Below are 17155 nucleotides of genomic sequence, written 5' to 3'. Positions count from 1 at the left end.
TAATTTTGAAAAATGTTCCAAAAATGGTACCCATAATTCTACATGTTTCTTCAAATGGTATCCATAGTTCTGCACATATTTCAAAAATTGATACCGATAATTCCGCACTTTTCAGAAAAAAGGGACCCCTAAATAATGGTCCCTAGATTTTCATTCCTAAAACAAAGCATCAGAAATTCTTTGCCTTTAGATTAATTGAAATAAAATTAAACTTGTCTGAAAACTACTTATGATGAAGTGGTGGTTGATGATAATTTGTAGAGGGGCAATGTTAATATTTTGCTTTGCTGTTTTCAATTATGATATTGTCTTGGTACTTGCTTTAGTTTGATATTTCTTTCTTTATCGGCAAAATATTTCACATACCAAGTTACCAATCATCATTTGTAGGAAAGGGCAGTTTGCACAATTAGTGTTACCATGTTTGTTCATGTGAGAAACTGGGAATAGTAAACGTATCCTATGTATAACAATGTTCTAAATGGTTTTTACCTCACTGAACACATTTTGTGAAATATTTCTAAATTCAATAGCAACAAATGTTGGTCAAGCAATGACTAGGCTGACATACATATCCTTCAACATTGCAACTTGGCCACTTTTTTTCATCAGATACTCATACTCATAAAAACAAGATAAAATTGATAAATTCAATAATATATTTCTACCCTACAGCATCCCTCCCAATTAATTTACAAGTTTAAGCATCGTAACAAACATTACTGTGTCACATCTTGTTGTTCGGTTTTGAATATCTGGCCATATGCATTCTTAACGTCTGTTTTCAACTGAGGGTCAGTGACATCTGGTTTCCCTTTGTCTTGTGAGTTTATTTCAAGAAAACTGTCCCATTCTAGAGACTGTGACTGTTTTGCTTTCTGCATGCACTTTTCCATGTACTCGATTGGGTCTTCAGGCCTCCTGTAGAGCAGGGCAGTCAGCAGACTCTGTGGGATGATTAAGAATTGTGTCATTTTACTGTAGTTGTTGCCCTGTGAGAATACATGTCAGAGTTGTAACAAAAAGAAATCTGGTCCTATAAGCAAAACCGCAACCATCGATGGGAAGATAAGGATGGAAAAATTGTAGTCGCAAAGGACAGTTGAAAAAGAGTATGGAAGGTGTACATGGAATCTTTGCGACCGTTCTGTGGGTGCTGACAAAGGTTGAGGGACCAGTGGAACCGTTTGACATGGACGAAGTAACAAAAGCACTAGCACGTATGAAGAATGGTAAGGCTGGTGGATTAACTTGAATCGCCAAAGAGCACTCCGCTCCATTTTAGCATGGAAAGCCAAGCCAATAACTGTGGAGACAGCAAATGGAATCCTGTACAGAGATGATATGCCACAGGAATGGATGTTGAGTACACTTGTTCTTATATTTAAGAACAAAGGTAGTGTTATAGAGCGTGGTAACTATCGCGAAATCAGGATAAAAAAGCATGGAGCATGGTATAAAAGCGTAAAAAGACTGCTGGAGAAGAGACAGAGGGATATCATGAATGTTGACAGAATATTCACGATATCCCTCTGCCTCTTCGTCCCTTTATCCAGGTTTTATGCCTGGTAAAGGGACGGTTGGTGTCGTATACATCGTAAGGACGATGCAAGAGGTTACATTGAGAGGAAAGAGAATGTCTACGTGTGTTTGTGGACTTGGAGAAAGATTTGATCGAGTTCCTAGGAAAGTCATTGAGTGGTGTACAAGGGTGCAAAAATGAGAATGCGTATTGGGGGTTGTAACACAGAAAAGTTTGATATTGGGGTCGGTATTCATCATAGATCTTTACTTTCACCGCTTTTGTTTGAAATCGTCCTGGATGTGCTTTCTGAAGGGAAGAGAAAGGTGCCTTGTATATGCTTGTATGAACTACTGTGTGCGGACGATACAATTATAATGGCACAGACAATGGAAAAGCTGGAAGTCAGCTTTTGTAGGGAGAGGGTTAGGTTAATATTGGAAAAGGAAAGATTTAGAGTGTGGAGTCGGAAAGGTGTGTCAGTGGAGTTGAAGGTTGATCCATTTGGTGTATATGGTAAAAGGGTTAAGTCCGTCTGTATCCGGTGTGAAGCCTATCAGAAATGGATTCATGCGTGCTGTACTAAGGTTCAGAAGGCGTCAGAACGAGTTTATGAACATTTTATTTGTGCAGTGTGGTGCAGAGAACAGGCTGAAAACGAGGAACAGGTTTTAGGACCCCATGACATCTTGAGTGAGTTGGAGAGAGTGGATAACTTCTGCTGCTTCGGCAACAGCATGGTTGGTAGCGAGGTAGAATTTACAGGACTTGTTTGAGACCTTTTATGACATATGGATTGAAAACGTGGGTGGTAAGATCAATGGAAGAAGACATCTTCAGAAGGAAGGAAAGACGTATGGTCTGAAAGATGTGTGGAATGAAGTTAGATGATAGAATGAACACGAGAGAACTGATGGAAAGATAAGTCTAAGATGGTTAGGCCATGCACTGAAAAAAGGTGATGATGACGAGTGTGTGGAACAGGCATAGAGGCCCATGGAGTTTGGAGGTTGAAGGCAGTTCTGTCAATATATATATATTATTTAGTTTGAAAGAGTTGCTTTAATAGCTTTTGTTACTGAAAACTTTAGCTCATACAAGCATTCAAACCTCCATCAATATCTTCCCTAAGTTAAGCCTGTTTAACAATTAACAATAATTGACTTTTTATCATTATAGGGTATCGTTTGGGCTTTTAAGTGATTTGACTGAAACAGATTTCTTTGCTTCATAAAAATCAAAGCAAGCTATAACATGATAATCAGCACCAATAGTTGTTTACTTTTTGGGGTTAAGTTGTCAAACACTTTATAACCTGGGCAGTGTCAGACAAATAGTGCCTTGATATAATGTTTTATTTCCTTCTTTCCATACAGATTCTTTCATCAGCAAATAACTTGTTGTTGTTTTATTAGTTTTGGAAGAGTATGTGTATATTCAATGTCACTGAAATCAAGAAATCTCATTTACACCCTGGAGCATATTGTCCAAATTTGAAATATCATTGCAATATCACTTTCAAATATACTTTTTCTTTACAAAAATGAGCCTTAATTGCCCTCTCTTTTCCATTGACTTCACCCTAATTAACTTCTGACGTCAGCAAAGAAGTAAGATCCAGAGACCTGGTCCTTGTTCTGGTCAAAAAATGAAACAGTTTCCCCTTTTGTCAAAAAATTGAATTGCTAGAAAACAGCTCCCCCTTTTATCAGTTTTGAAATTGATATACCAAGTGTATTTGCTTTGCAAATGTGTAATGAAGGGAGGTTGCTGGGTACTTAAAATTACACTCTATTACATTTATGAAATGCAACAAGCAGACACCCTCTCCTGCTTTAAAAGGAGAATAAAATCTTAGACAGGAGAGGAATGCAACTGTAGACTGTGTAGACCTTTCGTGGCTTGGGTTGGGTTCTTGAACGGATAACTCTAATGTCATATTTCTACCCTTCAATTACAATTGTCTGTTATTGATTGCTTAGGAAGTTTTTAATCCATATAATTCTACCTCCGCTAATCAAGGGGTGTAGTGTTATCAAAATAACAATGAGGACTTTTCTGCATAATTTTCAATAATAATTTAACAGATAGAAATTGGCTTCTTTCAACATTAACATAGGGGCTCAGCAGGGGCGGATTCAGGGTGTCGCACAGGTCGCACAGAAGACTGTCAGATTTTCAGAATTTAGTTTTAGTCTTCAGTTATTGAAATGTGGCAATCATGTTTACCACAATCTTTTATTTTCCTCCTTACAGATAATACATTTTGCTCTCTTTACACAACAAACACAGGACCAAACTTGGTCGATCTCACACACAATGCTACGATTTAATTCAAGATAGGAAAGAATTCCAAGACTACTCTAGACCGTAAACAGTATGATTTTTAAGCATGTCGCACGTGCCGCACAAATATGCAGGGCTCTTTGTTATGCAAATATTTTACCAAATCTCACCAATCAAAAGTCAAGTTTTCACATATTTGTGCGGCACGAAAAGTCTGTAAAAACTATGTTAGATTACTGTGCCACACAACTGCTGGCAAGGGAAGAAAGTGGATGAGGTTGTAAGTTGGGAAAGGGAAGAGTCCCAATTTTCTTTATCTATACAGAAGAGGTGCACAGGAAGTGTACACTTCTGAATCTCAAGATATTTTGTTTAAACTGCATTTTGAAAACCTTTTAAAAGGAAAAATGCTTGACTAAACAATTTGATTGTTCAGGGCCCCAGTCCTAATTGCTCTGGTTCTGGGGGGCTGGGCCCCAATCATGGCTCCGCCCTTGACCATGAGGGAGGCCCCCTAGACTGCCTGCTGAGCAGTGTTGATGTGCGACCATCAACTTTTATTCTGTATCCGCCCCTGGGGCTCAGCCCCCCTCTAGGCCACCAAAGCATTACAGTTCTGTGCTAGTCTCATAGCAACTGAGCTTATCTATCAGTCTTTAGTGTCCCACTTTGTTGAACAAAAAATCCATGGTAATAAAATCAGATTATTCATTCTTCATGTTCTGCAATATATCATTCTGGAATTCGAGTAGCTGGGTCTCACAGTAGCAATGCTCTCTAATTCCATGTTGCAATTTATATTATATATTGTCTTCACAATTTTTGATGGCAAGATATGTTTCATGATCTTGTATTGCCAAGATAATTCATGCTTGGGGTTTGCTTTTTATAAGGGTACATCCCAATGGCTTTTTTAAATCCAGCCTTCTCGTATTTCTGACCTACTTCCTTCGTCTACATGAACCTCGGTGACCGTTGAGCGGTATTCCAGATTTGGGGGGGGGGGGGGGTAAAAAGTTTTGCAAAATGGCTATGAGCAAGATTATTTTTGTATTGTTTCACTTTCGGTATTGAAAATAATTGAGGGCTTCAGCCCTCCCCCCCCCACACTGCTGTTACATTCCCTTGGATATGTATATTCTAATTCACAATTGAAACACATAAAAAATAGTGTCACAAATGCAATACTGGAATAGATCTCATTAAAGTGTCAAAAATCAGTTTTCTTTGGCTAATGGCCTTGAATACCAACCTCAAATACTTGGAAAAGATCTTTTCGTGCTAGATATGTTTTAGCATCTTCTGACGTGACATCTGACTTGACAGAAGTCATAATTACATTGGTTCTGATTTTTAAGGTCTGCCCGATCAAGGAGTCTAATCGGGGTCCGAGGGACGGTTCAGCTTGTTGCCCTGGGCAACAAGTCCCCTCATTCTGAATGTGAGGTTTTCTTCTATTTCGTGATTGTCAGGTGATTTATTTATACATTGACGATCGAAATTTTTTTTGGAAAAGTGGATTAAGGATGAATGCAGTTGTAGCTCTTTGCCATTTTTGTGAATTACATGGACCGAGTGTATTATTTTGCACCCAGGCATTCCACTGCATGAACCATAACCCAGAAGAAGTCCTTAGCGGAGCAGAGGCGTCGCTATCAGCTTGTGGAAGCTTCAGCCATGGGAGCTTATTTGGGCCTAAGGAAAGACTGTCAGAGAATTTAGTAGGGGAAGGCGGAGAAAACCATAGTACACCAAAAAAGGCTGAGCCAAGGCAATCAACTTGCATTGCCTGCACTTCAATGCAGCCAGGTGAACCAGGTCTTTTCAGCCTTGACAGGGAGTCTCATATTAGCTATATAAGCCGACAGTTTCCTGAAGATCAAGAACTATACAGCATTGTGAGGCATGCATGTGTCCGGAGTCTAAGCTGTGAAGTATGCCCTGGACGTGAGGGCCCAATAATGTTTGGTGATGAAGCCAGTGGTTATGTGTTTAGCTATACATTTTTTCTAAAAGATAGCCAGTCAAGAGGATTTCAAAGATGGTATAGTGTAATTTGCGTCATGATGGATAAAGTTTATTTGGTTAACTCATGGCCATTTTTGATAACTCATTTCAAAGCAATAATTGAGGAGTTACAGTTAAAAGCAGATGTAACATTTAAAAGTGAGAAAGCACAAAACCCATTAGCTGACCAAAGATTACACATGTCATCAACATTCTTTCTGTTGAATCCAAATCAGTTCATTAGAACTAGAGGTGGTAACCAAAACTATAGATCATTACGTGACCTTGTCCAAGATAAAAATATTTTCCAGTACCTTCATAGGTACTTTTCGTGGATTTTGAAGGCATCAGGCCAGCGGTACAGTGAACAGTTTGTTGTAGGCCCACCAGAAGAATACTTTGATGCAAATGAAGAAGAGGAAAATAACATTAAGGCAGGTGGTCTTGGGCCGAGTTTCAGTAGTCTTAGACAGTTGTCAAAGTTTATACCTGCAGAAAAGCTGAAACAAATTGCTTACCATGTTGCTATTGGTGACCAATTGATAGTAAGAGGATCAAATTCTAAAACTGTGGCATCATTTCTGAATGTCTTTAGAGAACTAATTCCTGCTGGGTGCTACAGAGGGGCCCTTTACTCAAAAGAATACCAGGACTCATGGAGGGTAAATTTTATTGGAATTGATTACTCTTGTGAAATACCTGCACATGTGTTATCTTCAAACCTCTATGTATTGGTTGATATAAAATCAAACAGCAATGCTTTATCGCATAGCAATAATGATGCTATCACAGAAAACCAAGATTTTACAGATGTTGATTTTACTGTGCAAGGAATCTCATGCTTTACCTGCCCAACCTATCTGTTAGATGTATTAAAAGCCTTAGCTGATGAGGACTTTACAGATTCAGTGTTTGCTAATATATTATCTGCACTAAAAGATGAGTGGATGAACAAAGTCAAAGTCATGTTCAAGTTTTCAAAATGTGGATCAAGAACTTCTGAGGAAAAAGTAAAACTTTTAAAAGTGTTAAATGCAAAGCCTGAAGATGAGATTTTGTTAAAATTTTGGATGACTGCCCTAAGTAGACCCTACAGGGCACATTTGTTGAGCTGTGCAACACAGAAATCTGTTCAAAGGACTGGAATTAAAGGGGAGATATCCAGTGAAGATCTATTTTTTACTGTGCCATAGATACAATTTTATTATTATTTGACATGTCCTACTATAGTTTGCAAATGCTTTTGAATCTATCAAAGTAGTATTTGCTTTTCGTGTGCTTATTGATCTGTATAAAATCCAATATTTGTGTACTTGTGGGTTTCTAGTGATAAGGGAGCTGAACAGTACTGGTAGGGAAACATTTTCTAATCAGGGGTGGATCCACAATGTGAAACATTTTCTAATCATGGAAATGTCCACTCCACTTTTTTAAGAAAATTTTTTTAACTTTTCCAAAACTGGATTAAAAACATAAGGGGGAGGGAGATGTTAGTTTTCTTCTCTGAGATCAAAACCTTTTTTCATTTTGATGGTCAGTTATTGTTTCTCTGCAAATCTTAGCTGACATAGAGAATGGTGTGTTGAATCATCAGTTTCATAAATAATGAGCAACTATGATAAAGATGATCTATAAAATACAGCTAAACAGTTGGTTCTTAGAGTGTGGTCTTCGCCTTCCTTCCTTGGTAATGATTTTTGTATCCAATATTTGTATAAAACTTGTATCCAAAAAAATTTTTAAGCTGTAATGATAGTATAGGTGCAACTAATGCACCCGCACTTGTCACAAATGCATCCAGGGCTGTCAAGAGGCATCTCAGGCCCAGGGGTGATTAAAAAACTGGAACCCCATTAAAAAAATTCCTGTGGCCACGCCCTTAAGTCTCCTGGACAACCAGGGAAACGCCCTTTTCAGACACAATTGTTGAAAAGGTTTTTTAAGGTTTTTTACAAGAATGTGCAAAAACATTTGGACGTATGGACATTTGTATAAGTAGCTGAAATACTAGCTTTTTGCATTGTAAATAGATCTTGTTACTTTATTACGGGCCCCATTGGAGCACGGGCCATGGGCCTTTTGCCCTTCTTAACCCTCTCTCGACACTCCTGGCTGCATCCTGTGAAAAGGCACACAGCAAGGTAAAGATCTTGAGCTATTTTCGGGCCTTGCATGATAAAAGACTTGCCTATGAAATTTAACTCTTCTACTAAATGAAATTGAATTCTTCTATTGAGGGTTACAAAATATTGAAAGGATTACAGTCAAAGATTAAAAGATAGTATGAGAAATGAAAATTAATTGTTTAGTCTTTTAGTCACTGGGACAAAAACCTGATATAATAATAATGATAATAATAATAATAATATAGATAACATTTTGTCTACAGTTAGTCTACTACATCTATAACTAATAGCTATAAAGAAGCTAATTAAGGCCAACTATCTATGAAGAATTAGTAAAAAATGAATGTATGGTACAATGTCAAAAAATGTTTAAGGTATAAATCCTAAATGAAACCCAGCCCAGCAATCAATATTTTACATAATCAACAGTCACATTTTACAAGGTGTGTTCTTAATTCTTTTTTAAAAGTTGCTTATGATTGAGACATTTTTATACTGTCAGGTTGTGTTTGCCACAGTTTTTGACCTAAATATATCACAGTTTCTATACCACAAAAAGTTGCCCTGGTTTTTGGAATGACAACATTATTTTTATTTCGCAAATCATAATGTACATTTCTTGTTTCGAAAATCTCACTCATAAATCTAGGGTTCAGGTTACATTTGTTTTTGTATATTTCTATCATCAAGTACTAGAGATTGAGTTGGTGAATGGAAAGTGCATTATCCGTTGTCAGCAATATTTCATAGTCGGCGTGACTGTCTTTATAAACAATTCTGAGTGCTGTTTCTTGGATTTTATTCACTTATGCATTTAGATATCTGTCATGGAACATCCAAATTAGGGGGCAGTAGCTAAACTGGACTGTTATGAAGCTATTCATTAGGAGACGCAGTTTATCTGAACCCTAAACCAACCATACTCTAGCGAGGGCATAATCAATCCGGATTGAGTAACCTATATGAAAACAGTGGGGGAAATATAAAGGATCGTACACGAGTTTCTCGGGAATTGACCCAAAAATGGGAAGGAGAGAGATTGAATTTTTCTCCTTTTTCTTATGAAAAATTTGCATTTTTTTATATTTTGGGAAATGAAACTTGCCTTAACTTATCAAATAATATTTTTAGTAAAGTAACTAATGCAGCATTGTTGAACTGCTTAACTTTATTTTTCCTACTGATATTCCATCTCAACCATGTGCTTTATTAGCATTTAGTGACTTTATAATGTTAAGAATTTTTACTTTACTGATGAGAGAATCGCTTACGAAGAAAGAAGCAGTCGGAACATTAAAGTGAAATTATCCTATCTGTATAAATCTTTGCACACTGGAGTAGGGAATAATCATTGAATATATGTGCCTTTTCAGTAAAATCCTATAAAAAGAATTAATTTACTAAAAGAGGTTGTTTTATTGGAACCTTGGCCTTGTTAGGACAGTGTTGATTAAAGACCAATATGTTTACTAGAAGTCCCAGGGTTACCTGTCTGTCACTTGCTTGGCCGTTCTTCAGGAATTTTCTAGGCACGATTCTTTTTTCTTAGGAAGATCTTTGTCTCATCTGTTTTCCAAGGTGCTTGATGAGGCTTATTTGTTTTAACTTTGTCAGGTAAAAAAAATTGAGTAAATGTTTAGCAGGAATTAAATAACTTATTCAACTTGCTCATTAGGACATGTCTGGTTGCCGAGGTGCTCTCGCCAGTCAAAAATGTTAATGTTTCTCCTAATGGCAACGAAGATATAAGTACTCAAAGCTTTACACTGGAACAGGGGGGTTCAGGGGGTAGGTAGCAGTGACAGCACCGGGAATTCAAAGGGTAATACTTCTTAGCAAAACCCATCTTCCTTACAGAAATGCCTTTCTAAAATATTTTAAATTGAAAGCTGCTTTCTCGTACAATTGTAATGTCTACGGAAAGTTGGATCAACACTTTAGTTTACAAATTCCTCAATTTAATTCGGAAAGCCTCCCCCTTATTAAAACTCAAAGAAAAGGCATTCACTAACAAACTTCACTTGGAAATTTGGCAAACCCGATTGAATCAAGCCCCACGCTTCAAATCCCAAACAGTAGCTGAACAGAACATCTTAAAGCAATTGCAAAACCACTGGTATTCGTAATAAATCTATATTTGACAACAGGAATGTTACCAAATGACCTAAAACTGGCGCGTTTAACACCGATCTTCAAGTCAGGCGCAAAAACAGCTTTGATAACAATCGTCCTATCGGCAACTGCCAACATTAGTGTTTACACATATAACTCAAGAGTCAAGAATTGTCTTGAGAGCAACCACTTATTATCAGATGGTCAGGTCGGATTCCGCCGGAACCGTTCTCTCTCGCGCCTCGATCGTTAATATGCTCCCATCTTTTGGTTTCTCAGGAACTGAATATCAGTGGCGAACTAGTTATCTGTTTGCCAGAGAACAGTAGGTATCATACCAAAGCTCAACTTTAGGACTAAATCCCATGCTCTGTTGTTACCACAAGGATCAATACTTGGTTCTCTTTTCTTCCTCCTGCACTTAATTTACCTATCTACAAATATTTATGTATGTCGACGACACTGTCATCATTTATTCTGATAAAGATATCAACGTCACCTAGAAATACCTTGAAGAGGATTTCAGCTCAGAATTTGCTAACTAAAATTATGGTGTTTGGAACTAACCAACTGCTAAAAATGTGGACAATGGCACATTTAATTTGAAGCATAACTCTTCCCCTAAAGCTACAGCACAGACATAAAAAAACCTAGAACTTACACTAACCACTTCTCTTAATAGGACTCAGCACTTATCGTCAAAAATTAAGAAGGTGTTTTCGAGAATACCATCTCCTGAGAAAAATAATTTTTACGTACCTTACGTATGGTTCACTGTCACTCTATAGTTCAACTCCACCTTATATCTATTGAGAAGTAGTCATAATAACTGTTACCGCTTTTGCACAATTAGTTAGATCGAGCTAGTTTCGAGTTAGTGTAGGAGATTTGTGTTGGCGAGAAAGATCGATGGAGTGGAAGTTCGAGAGTTGCGATATGTTTCTCAATATATGTTGTAAATAGTTTTATATATAAAGTGGAGTTGGATTTATTTGAATTCTCCTAGATTCTCCTCGATCGTGATAAATTGCAACCTTCGATTAAAACAATATCAAGCGTCAAATCGAAAAAATCAAGGCCCATACCCAGATAATAATTGGTAAATGTGAATTGGAAGTAATTGGAAAACCTGCCCCAACCAATTAATCTTTTGGAATAAGAGTTGAAAATGGCCCTTGCATGGATTGATCAGAATATATTTCATGCTTGTCTTGTAAAAAAGATCAAATAAAAAACATATTAGGACACACAATCCCAAGGGAAAACTATAGATTCTGAAGTTTCAGTAAAGTTGCTTTGTGGAACTACAGACCAGGGACGGATTTAATAGGGGGGGGGGCGACCGGTAAATTTTGTTCCATTCGGTAAAAATCATTTTTGGTAGTAGTGGTAACAGAATCATGCCTAAATTTTACTTTTTATATCTTCTTATCAGTAGCGTAGCGAGGGAGCAATGCTCAGAAAGTTGGTTTCTGAAAGAAAGTGCAAATCTGAAATAAAATTTGTACCTCAGGGAGGGAAGGAGTTTATAATTCAAACAATATTAAAAGTTTTTAAAACTGCAAGCAAACGACTGTAAGAAATGTATTGTACAAGTATTCTGAAATGTATTTTAGGCTAATCTAAAGGGCGTGGTCTCAAAAAAATGTCTCCTCGCTTCGCTCGCAGGGGGCTAACATCTATATCAGTACAGAATGTTTACAATGTCCCCTCGTCCAAGGGTTTATGTAGAAAAGTTCTTTACATTCTTCAGAAATTCCCGATAGAATAGAAACTAGAATGCTAAAGCCCTTCAATCATTAAAACTGGATTCTGAAATGCTTGTTGGGTAGTTTGAAACTTTTGAATACTATTTATTATTTTTTTAAGCTATTTTGGAAAATCAGTTTTTACACGTAGAGCTTCCTCGCCTTACACAATTCAGAATATAAACGCAGTAGCGGTTTTAAGGGGTTCCTGGGGGCCATGACCCAAGGCCCCGCGCTTATGTTTGCCAACAGGGGCCCTACACCTCAGAAAAAAGATACAAATTGTAAAGAACAAGGGCCCCGCAGATGTTTTTGGCCCCGGGTCCCTAAAACCGCTGCTGTATAAACGTTAGATGAATTGTTAAGGAAATAGACAGTTGTAGAATAGGGTCAGCCACAAAAAGCTATTTTTGAGGGTTATTGTGTTTGATTAGCCAACCATTGCCACTTAAAAAGAGCTATAGCTTTTGTAAAACCACTTAAAAAGGAGGTTTTACAAACGTGAGTTCGTATGTCGTTCGCAGAAACGTACACGATAAATACGGCAAAAACTGTTATCCAATTCGCTAATTTCTTACACTTCTTCTAATTCGTCAGTTCACGGCAAACGACTAAAGAAATCTTAAACGGCTAACGACGACAATGTAACGGCAAACACAATTCTTCAAGCTAGCGACAAGGTACACTGAGTTCGACAAAGCTTACGGCAAGACTTAACCTAACTATAAAGCCATCCCTTATATACCCTAAGAATAATACAATTTATAGAAGCTGATGCAATTGCAGCGCAATGATGCAATTGTCATGTGATATCCTGCAATGAATGGGAACCCTGTGTTCTAACATAGCCCCCTCCTTTGAAAACAAGCCTCCTGGCTTGGTCTTCTTGTGGCGTTTCTTCTTCGCATTTATACAACATGCCTTGAAACTCTTTCGTTTTTGGTAATGAGAATAATGGTGATGATGATCTGCACAGATGTGATGGAGCTAACAGTATATCGGTGATTGACGTCATTTCTTTGAATATCGTTGTCAGGGGCGTTTTGAAAATTTCTGCCTCGTCGAACGCTATTGTTTGGCCCAATTGCTCTTTCATCAAGTTAGCAAGCTCCTTTGTTATGTCTTCTAACATGCGGAACAACTTGCACAGAGCAACGAAGGGTTCAGTTGTGGTTTGGGTTGTCATTCTCGTCCGAATTTCGGCTTCAAAAACTGGGCCCATTTTTGCATTCACAGGCACAGAAGCTTTTCCTTGCAATGGTTGCTGCTTCAACGGGCGTCTTCTGCAATATTTGACCACGTGTCCCACTCTTTTGCAGTAATTGCAAATCGGCTGGTCGTCTGTGGTTCGAAGGTATCGATAAGTGCTCATCTTCTGTTCCTTCGGCTCGGCTGTCCTCATACGGGGTAACCAATGTAAAACCACTTAAAAAGGGGGTTTTACAAACGTGAGTTCGTATGTCGTTCGCAGAAACGTACACGATAAATACGGCAAAAACTGTTATCCAATTCTCTAATTTCTTACACTTCTTCTAATTCGTCAGTTCACGGCAAGCGACTAAAGAAATCTTAAACGGCTAACGACGACAATGTAACGGCAAACACAATTCTTCAAGCTAGCGACAAGGTACACTGAGTTCGACAAAGCTTACGGCAAGACTTAACCTAACTATAAAGCCATCCCTTATATACCCTAAGAATAATACAATTTATAGAAGCTGATGCAATTGCAGCGCAATGATGCAATTGTCATGTGATATCCTGCAATGAATGGGAACCCTGTGTTCTAACACTTTTCCAAACGCCTTTACAAATTGGTCTATTTTCCCAGATTCTTAAGGGTGTGGTCTGAAATTTTTTTTCCTCTTTGCCCCTTCCCATCTTCTAACCCTGACTACGCCATTGCTTCTTATCTTCTTTGCCTTAAAATTAAAAACCGAATTTTAGAAATGAGCGTTTCCATCAATTTCCAGTGATCTGAAGGGTGTGGCACCAAAATCCAATTATTGTGTAACATCTCCCAAATCATTGTTGCTTAAATATGTCCCTGCGTTCTGGTACACATGACTTGCAGTTCTACGTACAGGCCCAACCAAACAACTTCCGGTTCAAACAGTCACACTCTCGTGTCCCTCGGACCACAAGTTTGAAATAACTTACCAGAAGAAATAAAATCTGCAGAAAACCTGACCGACCCCTTTCAAATAATTAATTTCAAATTTTGGAGGGGCCACCTTCAAGTGTAATGTTTGCATAATTGTATGAAATATTTAGAAATATTTTTGCCAGATTTAGAAAATATTTAAATTGTTACTTTGTATTTTTGTTGATAAGCGGATTAGACAAGTCACTTTATTGTAGCTTAGGGTTTTTTTTCCTTTTAAAATAAGATCACAAACAAACAATGGTCAGAGCCAAGCCACATCCGTACCCTCAAAAATGCCCGAAAGTGAAGAGGCGAGTTTTCAGCTAAGAAGCTAGGAGTATTCAAAAAAGGAGGTGAATGTTTGAGCTTTCTCCTAACTTTATTTATTTTCTTATACCATAATTTTAGGCCGGATACAATTTTTCAGCAGGGCTGGCGCCTCAAATTCAAAGTGAGGGGGCTAGAGTTTATAACATTATTAGACCAAAAATCCAACTTTTGAAAAAGGCACTGAAATGCTTCACCATATTTTATGCTTATGATTTTATGGGGCACTCGTTATGCTAGCGGTACATTGGAAGGGCGGCGAGAGGTTGTCTGGGGCCATAGGTATAACCAAAAAGACATTTCAGATATTCCTTGCGGTTCGGTTTTTGCAAACATTTTGCTATTTTTAACGCATGGTTTTTTACGTTTGATTAATTCCAGTCTCAAAATGGACTATGCTTTATGCCATACCTAATTTTAGTGTGCAGTGATAACCAATTTGTGCAGTGATAAACTGAAAACGTGCAGTAATAAATCATGAAATGTGCAGTGATAAAAACGGTGCTTTGTCAATTTCGTCATACTTGGAAAAGGGTGATGACTTTTTCTGTTTATTGGCATTGGACACGTGACTGATCCTGGTGCCTCTGCAGCATTGAAATTGGGAGCAGACGATACTATTGGCTTCGACGAAGTAATGAAAGTGATAACTCATCTTTCAACTGAGGGGGAAAATAAGAATGTTGGAGAGCATCGTGGTCTCTGGAAGCTCCTGGATGACGACCGACAGAAATTAGACATCGACCTTCCCCTCCTAAAGTCTGTTTGTGCAGTGCATTCAACTGCAAATGCATACAAAGACTTATGTAAGAGTGTCCCAGAAATTGATCACTTGGTTAAGAAATTAGCAGCAATTTCTACCTTTTTTCACGCTTCAGCAAAACGAACCAGTGAGCTGGAAAAAGTTGCAAAAGTGGATGGGCTAACAGTGCGTCGTTTCCCAAAGTATTTTGAGGTCAGATGGAAAGAATTTACAGCTGCTCTTCTTGGTGCTATTCTGTGCTCGTGGCAAGCACTCATAAAGTTCAACGTAGAGCAATGCGATGCTGAAGGCAAAAAGTTTCTGAAGCTTCTTACCAACAAGGACAACCTTCTTTTGATGTGTTTTATTGCAGACCTGATTTTCATAATCAAAGTGTTCCAAAAGAAGCTTCAAAGCGACTCACTAACAATTGTGGACATTGAGCCAGAGGCAGAGAAGTTTCGCGAAAGGGTGAACAAGCTGAGCACTGGATCCTTGCTAGGAGGTTAGGAAAATGAATTCAAAGAAAGGTATGATGAAGAAGCCAATACGTTTTGCGGGATCAAGCTTTGGGAGAAGGAAAGACGCCGACCAGATGCCAATCTGTTTGTAACAGATCGCAGAAAGTTTAGTGCTATTCGGAACGAATCAGTGATATCAATCAACACATTCGTAGACAAGCGACTTCAAATGGACAGAAATGCTTCCAAATCATTTAACCCGTTTGTTAAGATCATGGCCACAGAAGATGAAATAAAATAAGTTAACCGCTCTATTGCTCCTGACTTGGATTTGGCACATGTAGCCATTCAGTATCAGGATCTGCAAGATTGTGCCGAAATGCAAAAGGCCGATCCCTTCAGCATGCTGCAAAACATGCTACAAGGAGCAAGGGACGAGTATTCAGATGTCTGTGTCGTCCTTGGCCGCATTCTTGCATGCAAACCCCATTCAGCTGATTGTGAGCGGGTCATTTCTCTTTATAACAAGATCAAATCAACATGCAGATCATCTTTCAAGCGCCAAACGGTCAGCGATTACCTTTACATACATATGAATATGCCACACCACAACTATGGGACTTTGATCCTAGGCCTGCAGCATTGAGGTGGATGAAGGAAAAAGATCGTTGGGCAAGAGAAAGCACAAAAGCAGGAAAGCAAGAGTGGTTTAGCAAAGCCAACGACGATAAAGAAGACAGAGAGGTTAAGGAGAAAGAGTTTGAAGACGTTAAATTTGTTTAACATTAAACAGCGTTGCGTTATTGTTCAAAAAAATCATTACTGCTTGAATGCTAAGGTTGACCTCAATCTAGTATATACGTTTGTTTGTGAAGGTCTATAGGCTATATTTGCGTTGATTTGCGTATCTACAATAAGACACTGTTACCAGATCACGGAATGCACTGTGAAACGCAACAGCTCAGTTTACTTGACTTTTCTTTTATGGAATCCCTGTTTATTAGTAATGCTAACGTTTTTTTTCGTTCTACTTGCAAAATATCTCAAAAGACCTCATATTGAGTTTACAGGATCCTAAGCCATTTTAAGGCCTCAGAAATGGCAAAATCTCAGGAGCTTCCGCAAATAAATTCTTCTTATTTCCTACAGCCACCCTTGATTTCTTGTAAAATGTGCAGTGATAAAATTTCCTTAAAATTAGGTATGCTTTATGGGGCACCATAGACCCCGGCTTATTCCTTTGAAATAAAGCAATACTGTAAAAGGATTAATCGCACTATTCTTTTCATATATTTCTTTTTTTCTAATCTTTCTATTCTCTTAAAAACACTTTGTTGCAAAAAATTGGGGGGAAGGGGAGGGCTGGAGCCTCCCAGTCCTCACTTGGCGCCGCCCATGTTTCATATTGTTTGTGCTTGTATTTTAGATTTTATAGAGAAATGAAGAAGTTGGAAAACTTGAAACGGATTTGTCCGCATAAATCTTTCCGGGTGAAGCTTTAATCACGGTCAAAGCCCTTATAAATTGTTTATCTTTATATTGTCATAAAATCAATATCGTGAGAAAAATCATAATGAAAAATTCTGTACGAAAACATTTGAAGAATTTTTCAAAATGAGGCTGAGACTGATCAGTGATTGCTTCCTGTACGAGCAACAACAACAACCCTTGCTATTTG

The 17155-nt window shown here is 38.1% G+C and overlaps 2 protein-coding genes across 2 annotated transcripts; one reads left to right on the top strand and one right to left on the bottom strand.

Moving 5' to 3' along the window:
- Nucleotides 1–636: 636 nt before the first annotated feature.
- LOC148959002 (adenylate kinase isoenzyme 5-like) lies at nucleotides 637–5227 on the bottom strand. The gene is made up of 2 exons (XM_089111312.1): nucleotides 5061–5227; nucleotides 637–947 (listed from the first exon to the last, which is right to left on the bottom strand). The coding sequence occupies exons 1-2, from the start codon at nucleotides 5139–5141 to the stop codon at nucleotides 720–722; spliced, it is 309 nt and encodes a 102-aa protein (XP_088967438.1). The 5' UTR covers nucleotides 5142–5227; the 3' UTR covers nucleotides 637–719.
- A 30-nt stretch (nucleotides 5228–5257) lies between these two features.
- Nucleotides 5258–7462, top strand: LOC135693834 (folliculin-like). The gene has a single exon (XM_065212416.2). The coding sequence runs from the start codon at nucleotides 5335–5337 to the stop codon at nucleotides 7006–7008; it is 1674 nt and encodes a 557-aa protein (XP_065068488.1). The 5' UTR covers nucleotides 5258–5334; the 3' UTR covers nucleotides 7009–7462.
- The last annotated feature ends 9693 nt before the right edge of the window (nucleotides 7463–17155 follow it).

This window comes from Rhopilema esculentum, chromosome 11 (genome assembly GCF_057945365.1).
Source record: "Rhopilema esculentum isolate cy_ngs chromosome 11, ASM5794536v1, whole genome shotgun sequence".
NCBI lineage: Eukaryota > Metazoa > Cnidaria > Scyphozoa > Rhizostomeae > Rhizostomatidae > Rhopilema > Rhopilema esculentum.
The sequence above is the reverse complement of the archived record's forward strand: the minus strand, read 5'-3'. Positions and strand labels throughout refer to the sequence as shown.